Here is a 15323-nt window from a genome sequence, read left to right as displayed (position 1 = left end):
CAGCTATTTGTAACAGATCATACATCTTTGCCAATGCTAGGGGCCTGGGGTGGTGTGGAGGGGGCAGGACTCCAGTCACCTCTGTCTGCTGCCAAAAAAGTCAAAACATGACTACAGCGTGACTGTATGATGGGCCTGCAGTGGTGTACTCCAGTGGCTGCTGATCACAAAACTCTGCTATAGATAAATGATTAGGTGCTGCTTCTTTTCCCAGAGAAATAGTTTAAGTGAAGACATATGGATGACAGCTAGTTCACAGTGACTAGGAGAGGAGATAAGGCAAGGCATGATGGGAAACAATGTGTCATACAAGCTCAAGCAGCCCAACACAGCAATGATGAGGTAAGGAGTTAACACCATTAAAATTTAGCAATTACGTGTATAGTACTATTTGGAGAATTAAGGTGTTCTATACTACAGATTCACAACATGGCAAGTCAAATAACCAATACAAAGATATAGTTTTAAGACTGTTTATATTCTTTTATAACAAGCTGAGGAAGCATTTATTGGTTCAATGGTAAATACTAGACTATCAGTCTATAGAATATTACAAATCTAGCCAATAACCAGAGGTCAGAATCAAACCCTGTACATTGCATCTGTGAGGTAAAGATCTTAACCATTATGGCAAACACTAGTGTTGTACGCAGCATTCATAGAACTAGATCACTTATAAAGGTCAAGAATGATAAGATGTTATATATGGAGCACATAATCAATGTACAATCCTGAAACACCCTAAAACGTATGACACAGGTTCCCTTCATATGTGCAAAGCATCCTTTCTCATTTTTAATTTTTTTGCTTGAGTATAACTGCTCAATACATTATTCCTTGCACTTTTTTCCATGCTACCATGCTACATATTGTAGTGATGTGTGTGGGTTCAAAAAGTATTGCTTTTTATGAACTCAGGGATCACAGCATCTTAGAGAATTGTATATATGACAGATATAGATATACAAAATGCTAAGTAACCTGGTAGTTCCACAAATAAAACACTTTCTACTGCACAGCACTATGCCAACACAAATAATCCTCCATAATTCACAGTCTTCACTATCTAAACACTCATCAGTCAAAATGTTTACGTTCCAAACAACATACCATTTCTAATGCTGAAGGCGTCTTGTCAGGAGAAAAGTGAGAAAGCACTGAAGTGCCACAGCAGTCAGTGACAGGACTAGTGCTAGTCAATATGTTTGTATTAGACCTCACATTGAGTTTGGAGAGTAACATCAACTTACAAGCCAGTGATACAAATATTAGTGCAGCAGTCATGGATGAGGGACTGAACCTCAGAAAAACATACAACGGTGGGCACTGAGGCAGATGTTAAAAAGAACAAGGATCTGCATTTTGGAGGGAGGAAGGCATAGCTAGTATATATTCTTGGCAGGACTTTAAAAAAGACAGAAGAGGAACATTACTTGCACTATGAAGTAACCATGCTGCACACGGTGCAAAGGCAATGGTGAAGGCCAGTAAGTACAGTACTTTGTGTAGTTCTGGAAGTCATACAAACAAAACAAATTTAGGATGACAGAGAACAGGTAGTGTAGGGCTACAAAAGCAGTGAAAGGAACTGAGGGACTACGACAAAGGAGAAACTTAATAAGAAGGTCTACAGTAGGAAAAGCATTTAAAAAGTTGGCTCACTAGCAGATATACAAGGCTCTCATGTGAGTTCATGAAAATCTGAGTTCCAATTGTGTATCAAATACTGAATGGCTGACTTAGAAAGGAGAGAGTGAATAGTGCTCTTGCCTGATCACCTCATTCAGGGTAGTGTAGAACAGGATCCCAAGTGACACCCCATTATTAATCTCTGGAAAAGACCCAACACTTAGTTGTGTAGCTCTTAACCTCTTTGCTCAAGAATCAGGGATAAAGCCAAAAATATTGGGGGTGACAAAGGCCAATCATTAGGGACAATTTTTACACATTACTTTAATTCACTTAAAAAGCTAATAGAACAATTGGTTTTACATCAACATGCATTCTCTGGACAATAACAAGTATTAACGTATGATGTCTGGCATTACTGACGCACTGCAATATTCAGTAATTTACCAGAAAATCAAACATTTTATGTGGAACAAGGGAAGAATATAAGACGAAATCAGGGACATTCTTCAAAATCTGGGACAGTTGAAAGATGGGGAGTCTCAATCTTACAAGGGAAGAAATGTTTCTGTAGGGCTCATCTCTTGTATGAAGTGAGTATTGTCCCATATAAAACTCATTAATTGCTCTCCCCTGAGAAAAGCAGGGGGCGTACTAGAGATGGGGGGGGGGTGGCATAACAACCAAATACCTATGAAAATAGCCATTTCTTCCCTAGAGAAAAGTGAATGGATGCATAATGGGAAACTGAGAACCCAAAATAAAAAACAGAGATAAGGAGAAAAAAAAATGGAAAGATATGAAATGGACACATCACACTGTTTGGGTGCAAGTGGGAGGAATAAAACTGATGAAGAATACCTCTCAACTGTCAATGATTCTGCAGAACATCCCTCATTTTGCCCATCTTTTTGCCCAGCCCCATCATAAAATATCTGATTTTCATTTTTGTTGCTTCTCACAGGACCTTGTATAGTAGCTCCTCTACTTGCACCCAATCAGCACACTCATTCTGGGGGGATGGGGGTAGGTATTTCTGAGTTACGCAAGAGTCCTATAGCCCATTCATACCTGTCCAGGAATCCCAATCAGCCCTCCATTTCTCAACTAGAATTCGGAGGTAGGGAGTGGGCCAGCTTGCTGGTCCTGTGGGGCAGCCTTCCCTTTCCCCATGGCAGCATCCCTCCTCAGCAAGTCTTCTGAGCTCTGCTATTACTGTCGTCTGAGGCAAAGCATGCCTCTGCACACACAGTTCCCCTCAGCTTACAGTGTAAATACACATAGTACAGTCTCACTAGACTTGGGGACTCTACTGGGTCTATATAGTGCTCCCAGTAGGTGTCAACCATGGGGCAAGTCAGTACTGCCTCCACCCCCAGGCATGGGTGAGCCAGCAAAGGCAGTTCACTTCCATCCTCTTCAGCCAGCCCGTACAGTCATCCACCCAGTACTCAAATCTGTGTCATCTGCACTGCAGTCAGAGCTTTACTCCTCAATGCCATGGAGATACCGGAGTTTTTGATTATCTAGAACATCACTGAGTATAACAGACAGCCAATAATGACAGACATTAGAATTCCAGACTTCAGATTCTTCATAAAATGCATCTTGCAATGCATTAATGAATTAGAACAATATTTTAAAATTATCTCTGATTTTGAGACCTTGCCTCATTATTATTTTTGGCTTTGTCCCTGATTCTTGAATAAAGTTGAGAGCTATGAGGGTAGAAGACTCATGACTGGCACCCAGAATGAGGATATTTCAAGTTGAACTTGAGGAAATACTACTTTATACAGATGGTAATACGGATATGGAATATGCACCTTGGGAGAGTGGCAGAGTATGAATCATTTAAGAGATTCAAAGCTGCTTGGCACAGAGCAAGAAAAGGATGTGAAGAGGTACGGGGAAGTAGCTGCATGGGGTTAGCTGCAACACTCAGATAGATTAAGAAAGCTGGTTTCCTTTAAATTGCACCTGCATACTTTCATGAATTCAGAGTAGTTATTAAAGTGATTAATGGACCACAATGCGGCAACATTCAGAGCAACAGATGCTGTTATTCTGAAATTATAATTTAATCAGTTAACAATGCAACAAGTTTTTCATTTGCTTATTTTTATCATTGCTGAAGCTGCAAAGCCCTTCTGTGCGTCACTTTATACCTTCTTTTGTTGCTTTATTTATCCAGTCTGTCACTCCAGCCACATAGTCAGTCTTCACACACTGAGCCACTCCCTATTAATATAAACACAAGAAATGTTTCAGGATGTTCATAAATATTGACATCTTTTACAGATTTCTTAAGATTCAACAGTTAATACCTCTCAACTGTACAGATTTTCACAGAATGTCTAGATTTTTGCCTCATATTTTTGGTGTGTTCCTTCTAAAATCTGTACTTTTCTGGCAAATAATTGAGGATTGAAGTCATTAAATAATGACAGACATTTGAGTTTAAGACTCCACATCCTTCATAAAATTCATGCTAATACAAAATCTATTATTCTATCAACTTTCTAAGTTTGTAAGAGCAATATTTAAAATCTGTCCCTATTTGTCCCACCATCATTTTAGGCTTTGTCCAGAGTTTTTGCTCTAAGAGGTTGAGAGGTAGTATGCCTAGCATGATAGCAACAGTTTATGTAAATTTTAATTTGTTTTCTAATAATATTAAACAGTCAGACAAAAATGCGATTAATAAATATACACTCACATGTCTATATATACATATATAAATTATATATATATATATATATATATATATATATATATATACATATATAAATTTTATATATATATATATATATATATATATATATATATATATATATATATATATTTGTGTGTGTGTGTGTGTGTGTGTGTATCTTAAACTTCTAGTATTGGAGGGCAATGGGATATATACAAATGACCCATTAAGGACATACCAGTGTTTTAGATACATAACTTCTGAATTCCCATGACTTTTTACTTTTTTTAAAGTCTTTGTGGGTACATTTAGACTTAAAAAAGTAAAAAGTCATAGGCATTCAAAAGCCATATAGCTGACACACCAGTATGTACGTAAAAGGTCATTTGCATATATCCCATAGGCATCCAGTACTGAAGGTTTAAGGTACTACACAATGAATATTCTAGCTTGCCTGAGTCATGCTTGCAGTTTTTACTGTGTGGTTTGTCTCTGTAATATTTTTGCCCTTTGCTTGTATATATGTAGACTCAGACATTTACTGCAAAATACTCACGCACACACAACATACATGCACACACACGAGCACACACACGCGCACACACGAGCACTCACGTGCACATGCGCACACACGCATGCACTCGCGCACACACACGGACACACACACGCACACTCATGTATCCTAGTATTTATTTTTTGCTGCTTTTCCAAACTCCTGTTGCCATACTGTGACCTGCAGTCCAATACTCCTTAATTAGAGCTCAACCTCAATAGAAGCCCTGCATTATAAGACAAGCCCTTGGAGCCAACTCCCTCCCCCCAAGAGCCAAGGATTTTTCACTTCAAGGATTGCAGACTGTTCGGGCATCAGTATATGTGTTGTGTGAGTCTGGGGAACATGATCTTAACAACAACAAAAATATTTCAGAGAATGAAGGCAATTAAAGCAAGAAGATCTGCTGTCCATACTGGAATGATGGAAAATAATACATTTCTGATTGAAAATGATGCTGGGGGACTAGTTAGATATTTCTGTTCCAGTGCATTAATTTGGGAATAGACTTTTTCTGATACAGATCAGTGCACTAATTGTGGAACGACTGTTGCTCTGGTGGTGAACTGTGTTCTAATTCTTTAATGGACTTTAATTCTGGAATGGATTTTTGACTTTGCTCTGGTGGTGATCAGTTCACTAATTCTGTCATGGGCTTTGAGATCTGGTGATGATTAGTTCACTAATTCTGTCATGGTCTTTGATCTGGTGGTGATCAGTGCACTAATTCTGTCATGGACTTTGTTCTGGTGGTGATCAGTTCACTGAGTCTGACATGGACCTTTTTCTGGTTATGATCAGTACACTAATTATGGAATTGCCTACTAATTATGATATGAACTTTGTTCTGGTAGTGATTAGTGCATTAATTCTGGAATGGACTTTATTCTGGTGGTGATCAGTGCATTAATTCTGGAATGGACATTGTTCTGGTGGTGATCATTGCACTTATTCTGGCATGGACCGTTTCTGGTGGTGATGAATGCATTAATTTGGACTTTGCTCTTGTGGTGATCAATGCACTATTTCTGGCATGGAAATTTTCTGGAGGTGATCACTGCATTACGTCTGGAATGGACTTTGTTCTTGTCGTGCTCATTCCATCAAATCTGACATGGACATTTTCTGGTTATGATCAGTACACTAATTATGGAATGGACTACTAATTATGGTATGAACTTTGTTCTGGTAATGATCAATGCATTAATTCTGGAATGGACTTTATTCTGGTGGTGATCAGTGCAATAATTCTGGAATGGACTTTGGACTTTGTTCTAGTGATGACTGTAAGGGATGAACATCCCATAGGATGAGTACTTTCTTTTGGGGAAAGGAGGTCCACTCTGTTTGAGTTGCTTGCTATTAAGTGGATGTTATTAGAGCAACAGAGTCTGTGATTAAAGGGTACTATACAACTTCCTATTATCGGGACCTTGTTTTCAGCAGGATCTCTTTTATCTAATTTAAGAGTATAGCTATATACTAGCACTAAGGAAAGAATTAAACAGCAATAGAAATTATTCACACATCCATTAACTACAAAGGTAATAATACGTGGCTGCTCATTGTTAACTGACAAAGGTCTGAGTGTTGTTTACCAACCAGGCTGCACAGAAAGCAAAGCTTGAGAAACAGTGTATCTACTAAGCAATACAAAGAACACAGAACAGAATATATCCTTTTTAAACTGCATCCTCACTAAATTTGGTTTTCCATCTATATTCCTTCAGACTATATCTATACTATGCCATAATCCAACCACACAATTATCGATAAATAAAAACCTATCAAGACCCATTACAATTAAACAAGGTGTTACACAGGGTTGCTTTCTTTTGCACTACTTATTCAATATTTATATTGCACCACTGTTTCTTTATCTTATACAAAAAACTTACTATAAATATCCAGCCTTATTTAACATGGCAATCTCAATTACTGCCTTGGCTGATGACACAAATATTTATACAATTCTACCAAATGCAGACATTCCAAACAAGCTTATTTTCTAAATTTACACAAAACAAAACTGATTCCATTATCATCTAACTATGACCATGTAAATATTATTAGTCTGGAAGGCATCATCTTACAGTCTTCTTTCAACTACCTAGGTATATATACTTTTCCCAAGATAAAGGCTCTAACCTCAGGGACAACATCATGGCAACATTCAAGAAGACTTAAACAGATGGAAAAAGATGAACTTACCTTTCATATTGAAAGTATCAGTTGTAAAAATGAGCATATTTCCAAAATTATAATTGCATATTTCCTCCTCATTTTCAATAGTATCTTAAACATTTTTTTCAAGGAAATAAAAACGACTCTGATTAAATTGTTATTGTATCCTAAATCAATAAGAATCAGCTATCATAACCTAACAGCACTTAAAGGTAATGGAGGACTAGCCCTACCAGATTTTCACTGATACTACCTAATCACTAACTGTATTAGATTATATAAAATTATCCACACAGATTCCACAGACAAAAAGTGGTACCCTACCTGGATAAAAATTTTAAGTAAATATCTCAAATCACTTAACCTAAATAAACTAGCCCTCCCATTCCTTTCTAAAAATATGTTAAAATCTAAGAAATTACGTAATCTGTTAACAGAATTAATCTCATCTTTTAACCTCTTATTAAAAACCCTTAAGATGGAGAATACCGCCTATATACTACAGCCTCTAAATAAAAATCCTGTGCTTACCATTAACAATAAAATGATGGACCTAACACAATTTCCCCTCTTGAGGGATAAGTTAATATGGGGCCTAATCATTTCAAATACTACTTCTACAAAAAATATGAGGATAAAAAAGTCTACACAGCACTGACAAACCAAGTCAGATAGCTATCCCTTAAAACTATTCTTTCACTCAACGGTATACTAAACAACCTACACTTTCTCCAAAACGTACTAACTACATTTTCTCAAAACAATGCCACCTCAAAAACATACAAGCTTATTCAGTTGTACAGATTCAATGGCAGGAACATTTTCCTCTAAATTCTGGCAGGAGGCAGTCCCAGAGAGCTTTACAGGCAATAAAATACAAAATTTAATAACACTTAACATAAAGAATATCCCCGGTAAAAAACTTTACTACACTCAACTAATGATTACCTGTACCGCTTATTTAACTCCGGCAAAATTAGGGCATTATAAGCCCCAAATCTCAAACACTGCAAACTCTATATAACCCAAGAAGCAAACTGAATTCATGTACTTTGGTCCTGTACATATCAGAAAGCTTTATGGGATCACCTGTATATTAAGCTAATGGATTCAAGGTTTCACATCTCAAATTGGTGTTGTCAGTTAACCTTGTTATATATTTTTCCAGATGATATAAATAAACGAGCAAAATACACTTATTAAAATGTTTATGCTTATGAAATACTATCTAACAGCAAACTGGTTAGACATGTCCAAAATAACATGGGGAGGTTTTAAAGTTATAGTATTAAAACACATAAATTCATTTAAAATAACTAAAATTCATAAGACCTCTAAAGAGAAAAACATTGAGGTCTGGAACAAAATATTAAAAATTATCCTCTGACTATCTTAAACAATCAATTTAAATACAAATGATATACACTGGAGAACTTAGAGCTACCCCAACCTAAATAAATCACCTTATTTAGTCTTTCTTCCTTTCTACCAATATTTTAGAAAGAGAAGATTTTTAGACTATAATTTAATCTAATCAAATTATTTAGTTGCTTAGGTTGCTTATCACATTTTTACTGTATATATAGATTCTTGTTACTGTCATATTGGAAATGTTAAGATGGTTTATTCTTGCATGTATAATATATTACAGCACTGTGTACGTTTGCCGTTAAGTTATTGTTGCTTCATGGAAATTTTCCCTGTTGTGAAAATCAATAAAATAGTATTTTGGAAAAGAGCACAGATAACAATCAGCATACATCATTTATTGGATAAAACTTATTTTAATCCCTTTTTAAACATATCCCCATCTGTTTCTAGTAAGTTTTATTAAAATTATTTTCATTAATGTCCTTTTATGTTTCTACTGCAGATTCATATTTGCATCTTTTACAGGAATTTTGTCAGAAAATTCTGAACGTTCATTACTAATGGTATTTCTCAGTGCCTGTTCCACTGTGGTTTGAAGAGAACAAAAGAGTGATCTTATTTAATATTTTTCTGCTTTAAATATTGTGCACTTTGTATGAACATTCTTTGTTTCTTTAGTGATTCTTCCATACATGTGAAGCAGTGTAACGGCATTCTGTGATGAAGATGAGGCAGCGGTACAGTGTTTCAAGGGAGTTGTTTTCTATCATTAATAACAGATTGACAAACGCTATAATATACACCTGATCATAACCATATTATTACATATTGAAGACATGGGTGCCAAGCAAAGCATCTCGAGAGCAAAGCTTGAGAGGTGAACCTTGGCATCCATGGTGAGAACAAATAATATTTGGTTAGGACTGGTGAAACCCAATCAGTGCATGGAGTTATCTACGCCATGACTTACCAGTTACAAAAGGAAAAAAAATGCAAAGTGTTTTACCAGCTTTGAAAGCCAATAAAGCACTCAGCGGGTGCTGTTGCACAGACAGTATGCAAATATAATTGGAAGAAAAAGACAGGAACAGTTTTTAATCTTGCTCTAATTAAGTTACTGACAGACCGATGTTTGTAAAGTTTTGTGGAGAGAATAAGATGCAAGATATTCAGGGAAAGATGAGAGTGAAGGAACATTCCTTGTCTGAGACTCAAATGTAACAGCACTTAGGGAGCACTGCTATGGCTGTATGGCACGCTAAAGGAGCATGTTACAGTTTTATACTTTTTCACAAGTTTGCAGCATAATCATGGTGCTACATGCACTACAGTTTGTTTTCTCCTATGTACAAAATTCTTCCTGTTGGTACTTTGAAGAGTAGCAACACTAAAAGAAATCAACAATTTTCTGTTTATCTTTTTAATTGTAACTGACATTTTGAAATAAAGATTATTCTCTCGGACATGATTCTCTGCATTGGTTGTACTTGCTGCACATGCAGTCATTTCTGGTTTTGATCTGATCAGTTTACTTTGTCGACCACTTAACTGTATTCTTTACCACTATATTCACACCTTGCTTTTCAAACTACGGCATCAGATAGATTTTATGAACAGATACACCGATGGGCTTATAAAGCAGTATGACTAAAGATAGTAATAAAGTTATGCATATTTCCACATACAGAGTTCTGGATGTGCAGTTCTGAGCACACATTTCCAAACCACTAAAAAGTACAATGATTAGCACTACAGAATCAATAACTACAGCACAGCAATCCATGGAGACTGCAAGTCCTCCTCCATAACCCTGACACAGGCAATTGTGGCCCACATCCCTGGTATTCCACATTTTTAGCTCTAAAGTCACCATGCCACAAGGAAATTAACCTGCATCTTTCCCTTTCAATGCCATAGATAGTTGATTCACCTTTCCCACAGTCTGCTAAATTTAGTAAAGCAACTCTTTTTAACAAAAATGTCCATTAATTTCCAGTTTGTACAATTCTGTTTTAAGTGGATACATAGGTCCTTCTGATTGCATCTGCCAGACATTTTATACCACATCGTTTTTGATAGCTGTAACTTTTTCATCAAAGTACAATGCTTTCCAGCTAACATAATGACATTAAAATGGGAAACAAAGGGATTGCAAACCATACAGTATGCTTTAAAGTAAAGTGGTGGTTAAAATTTATGTAAGAATTTAATGTTTATTTATTCATTTGTTATATTCATCATCTTCTTTTTCAAACAGGTTTCTTGTCGTGGTTACTTAGATCTTGTTTTTGTTTTATTATGTTGTCCTAAATGTTCATATGTTGTTGCTACTGGAGTTTTTTCTCCATGGACCTCCTCTGAAAACTGGCTTTGCTCAATTAGACTTTACAGTAAACAAGTTGAATTTTTATGCTGTGGCTGAAGAATATTGTATTTGTCACAGTAATCTTGCTTCTTCTGGAATTATATATTTAATCCACTTATGAAATATATGACAAGTGGTAGCAGAAAGACACTATTCAGGTTATCCAAACATGGTAGCAAAATAGCCCTCAGTTCTCTGGTTTGTTTTCCAGCTACAGTGACTTCTATGAAGTTTTCATAGCATCCTTGTGTCAACACACGTTTCTGACAGTCTTCAATTTCCTCACACATCACAAAGATATACCATTAGGTGAAACAACGGTGCTTCAGACTGCTTTTAGGCATGTGTGCAATGAGCAAGTGAGTGTATGCTCTGCAAGAGGCTGGGCTGCTTTCCAGAATGGTCCTATATCTTGTGCCCACTGCTTGCTGATAGGGTCTAGCTTCCCTGTAGCTGTGAATAGATGAAGTGGATATCAAAAATAATCATAGGTTCATAGGTAAGTACTAGGCTATCTGCCCGAGGGCATTTATAAGCCTAGCCAGAGTGTGTCGGCTTTCGCTGCCCCATTGATTAATTAACTGATCCTCTGTCAAGCAGAGCCAATGAAGTGATCCCAGGGGTGTATTTTCTGTTACCTATCCACTCAAGGTTTCTCTTGAAGAGTGTTAGTGAGCTCTTCCTGATGTAATTTGGAATTTTGTTCCAAAGCATGGGGAGTCTCTGTGACAGGAATCTATCCCTCCAGCATGTTCTATTTATTGTTGTGGCGAGGTTTAGCTCACTAGAGCGCATGACTCGCAGTGACTTGGATTTCTTTAGGTGGAGCATGTCCATCAATTCTGAGTTGGACATGGCTTTGTAAGTCAGGCAGAGATTACCTCTGAGTAAGCGATATGCTACTGAGTACAGCCGGAGTTTTTTCAGTCGGGCTGCACAGGACATGTGTTTGAGACCAGTAATCCTCTTGGTGAGGTACTTTTGTGGTCTTTCCAGCTGTTGGAAGTGTCTTGTGAGGTACATCCCAAATGGGGCATTGTACTCTATGATGGGTCTAATGAGTGACAAGTAGAGGGGCACTATAACCTCTTTATTTCTAGATGTGAACCCTTTAGTAATTAGATGTGCCATATAGAAGGATTTCCTAACTACTTTGAAAATATGATTGTCAAAGGAGAGATTACTATCTACCTGGGTCCCCAGATCTCTTATTACCTCTTCTGTATTAAGGGGGTTGATACCTATGTGGTAATTCATGGGTGTTTTGTTTTTCCCAAACGGGGTGACTATGCATTTTTTGGCATTTAGCTTGAGGCCATGACTTTGACACCAGGTGTCTGTCTCAGTAAGGCCCTTTTGGAGGATGTCTATGTCTGCCGGAGAGTCAATTATGGCTCCCAGTTTGCAGTCATCGGCGAACTTGGTTAGCCATAGTCCTCCTGTGTTTGCCTGTACTTCCAAGAAGTATATGCCGAACAGTAGGGGTCCCAGGACTGAGCCTTGCAGGACACCACTTGTGACTGGTTTAGAGTCGGACCTGGAGCCTACTATTCTTACCATGTGAGTTCTGTCTGTAAGCCAGATGGCAACCCATCTCATGACGTAGGGGTTTATGTTCAGGCTGGTGAGTTTTTCTGTAATACCCAAGTGGGGAATGGTGATGAAAGCCTTGGCAAGGTCAAGGTAGGCTGTGTGAACCACCTTTCCCTCGTCTATGGCCTTGGTGACTGTCTCGAAGAAGTCAACCAGGTTTAGTAGGCATGATCTGCCCTTAACAAAGCTGAACTGGGTCGGGTCAAGTGTTTGGAGGTTCCCAGTGTCTTTGTTAATGAGATCCATTATGATGCACTCCATAGCCTTGCAGACCAGGCTAGTCAGGCTTATGGGGCGATAGTTACCAGGGTCAGTCGTGGCTCCTCCTTTGTGGAGAGGAATAACCATTGCTGTGTGCCATTCTTTGGGCATGTAGACTGTGGAGAGGCTGAGGTTGAACAGCGTGTTTAGGTGGGGGGTTAGTTCGTTCTGTAGTTCATGCAATACACAGCCTGGGACACCATCTGGTCCCACTGATGCTGTGTATTTGGCTTTTGAAACGGCTGTTTTCACCTGTGCGTCTGTGATTTTTGGGACACTACACTTTTCCGGTATTGTTGTGGGCCCTTTTGGAGGTGAAAGGGTGGTGAAGTTTGCACTGAATCTATCTGCCAGGATGTTGGCAATATCAGCAGGTTCAATATATTTTTTGCTATTTTGCACTAGTTCAGTACATATCTGTGAGTTGCCACTTAGATTCTTAACATAGCTAAAGAAAGCTTTGTGGTTATCTTTTGAATCCTTGGCTATTTTTCTTTCGAAGTTAGCCTTGGCTGATTTCATGAGGGACCTCAGTTTCTTACTGATACTGATCAGGGATGTCTTTCCTTCCTGGGATTTGCTTTTTTTCTGACCTAGTTTCCTCCTTCTATTGTATAGCCTGTTTATTGCAGAGGTCCACCAAACTGGTTTCCTTCTCTTAGAGGAGTGAGTCTTGGTATTGCTAGGGATGGCACGATCCATGCATCCTTCTAGGTGCTCATAGAGTGCATTTGTAAAGGTTTCTGCATTTTGTGCAGCGTTATCCTTTAGCGTGGGGGCTGTGAAACTTACTACCTCTGTCTTAAGTATGGTGAAGTTTGCTTCAGAAAAGTTTTTTACTGTGGTTTCCTTTGTTGGGGGTGGTGGTGGGGTGTGGACATCCAGAGTGATTAGTTTATGGTCTGATCTAACCAGTGATGGGTTGACCTCTGGTGTGGAACACCTGTTGCCCATGTTGGTGAAGACCAGGTCCAATATGTTTTCACCTCTGGTAGGGGAGTTTACCAGCTGATCCAGGGCATTTGAGTTGATGAATTCCGGGAAGCACTGGGCCTGGGAATTTGTACTCGAGTAGTTTTCCCAGTGAATGGTAGGGTAATTGAAATCACCCAATATCAGGGTGTTTGGTAGGACCTTCATGTTTTCCAGTATCTCAAGAAAGGTGGAGTGGTGGTCCTGGGTCATGGAGGGTGATCTGTAGCAGGCCACAATCATTGCAGATTTGCCCGATGTTAGTTGCACATGGATGATCTGAGAGGTATCATGCTGCGCCACTAACCTGGAGGTGTAGGTATCCTTGATGAATATGGATACACCCCCTCCTTTTGTGTTTTGGCCCATGCTCTGTGGCCGAAATGTGTGGTATGAGTTGTAGCCCAGCAGTGCTGGGGTGCTCTCTGCAGCCGTGAACCAGGTTTCAGTTACTGCACAAATGTCAGTGTTCTCCATACTAAGGAGTGCTTTGAGCAAGTGCATTTTGAGATTTAAACTCCTGGCATTGAGTAGCATAACCCTCAGTTTTTTGTTAATTGTGCTGTTTACGGAGGTGGGCTTGACTTTTGAGCCTTGCCTAAAAAAAGGCACTATGGGGGCAGCAAGAGCCTTGGCCAATATTCAAAAGCCTAGGGGTGATAGGTGCAAGCCGTCCTTGCGAAGCAACGTGGCTTGTTGAGCATGTAGTCCCAGGCTGATAGACACTGGATCCCCTTTGAATGACACCAGAAGCTTAGCCAATTGTTGAAATTGATCATTTTTTCTTTATACTGAGGTATCGTTCTTGGTGAGGGCAGGATGCTACTCATGGTCAGGGTCATACCAGCCTGGGCTACATGATCAGAGAGCTCTTCCATGTCTCTTTTCATGTAGTCCAGGGAGGTACGTCTCAGGTCATTCACACCAACATGAACAATGACAGAGTCATATTTGTACTTGTTCTGGAGTGACCTGAGTGCTTGAGTTATGTGGCAGATTCTGGCTCCCGCCAGGCAGCTAACAGTAACCTTCTGCTTGTCCAGCCTAGTGAGTGGGGCATCAGTGTGCCTGACTATACTGTCACCTATTACTAGTGTGTTAGGTATGTTATTTCACCTTAAGGGCTGTGATTGTGCGGCACACTGATTTTGTATTTTATGTATTGTCTGGTTTGTGATGGGACGTGCAGGTTGTTTGGGTGTCTGCTTTTGAGGTCTCTGATGCTTTTGCAGGTTTTTATTTAGAGCCTCAGAGTAAGATTTTGTGTATTTATGTGTATTTTTTGCCAGTGCTGTTTTAGTAGGTCTGTGTGCGGCTGGAGTTGTGGTGCAAGTATTAACCCTCTCCTCTTGACTGTCTGTTCCAGTCTTGGGTGGAGACAGCTTAGCTTTCAGTTTGGTTGTAGAATTGCATCTCTCGCATATGTTAGTGTTTTGTGGTAGGAGGAGAGGGCTGTCTGTGTATATGAGGTAGTTGTAACATTGCCTCAGTATATCCAGATTCACCAGCTGGACTGGAGAGTGCACCTGAAGTTGCCCTTTGGTCATGCCTGAATAGTAGGGTGAGCTGCTTAGTCGCTTGGTTGGTGAGGGGTGAATAAAGAGCCTTGCTGCTGGGCAATCAGTGTCAGGGTATATTAGTGCTTGCTATTAGGTCTGAGCAAGTGCTGGGCTGTTAAGATGCTTTTTGAATGCTTAGGT

General features: G+C 39.0%; 1 protein-coding gene across 2 annotated transcripts in view; it reads right to left on the bottom strand.

The window, feature by feature from the left end:
* LOC122794087 overlaps positions 1–15323 on the bottom strand; it is a 307770-nt gene that overhangs the window by 24572 nt on the left and 267875 nt on the right. For both annotated transcript variants that reach the window (XM_044062229.1, XM_044062230.1), the window contains exon 6: positions 3798–3870. In XM_044062229.1, the coding sequence (XP_043918164.1) occupies positions 3798–3870 (73 nt within the window). The remainder of the gene's footprint in view (positions 1–3797; positions 3871–15323) is intronic.

Source organism: Protopterus annectens, chromosome 2.part1 (assembly GCF_019279795.1).
Source record: "Protopterus annectens isolate FY-2018-M chromosome 2.part1, PAN1.0, whole genome shotgun sequence".
Classification (NCBI taxonomy): domain Eukaryota; kingdom Metazoa; phylum Chordata; order Ceratodontiformes; family Protopteridae; genus Protopterus; species Protopterus annectens.
This window is presented reverse-complemented; position numbering and strand designations above follow the sequence as displayed.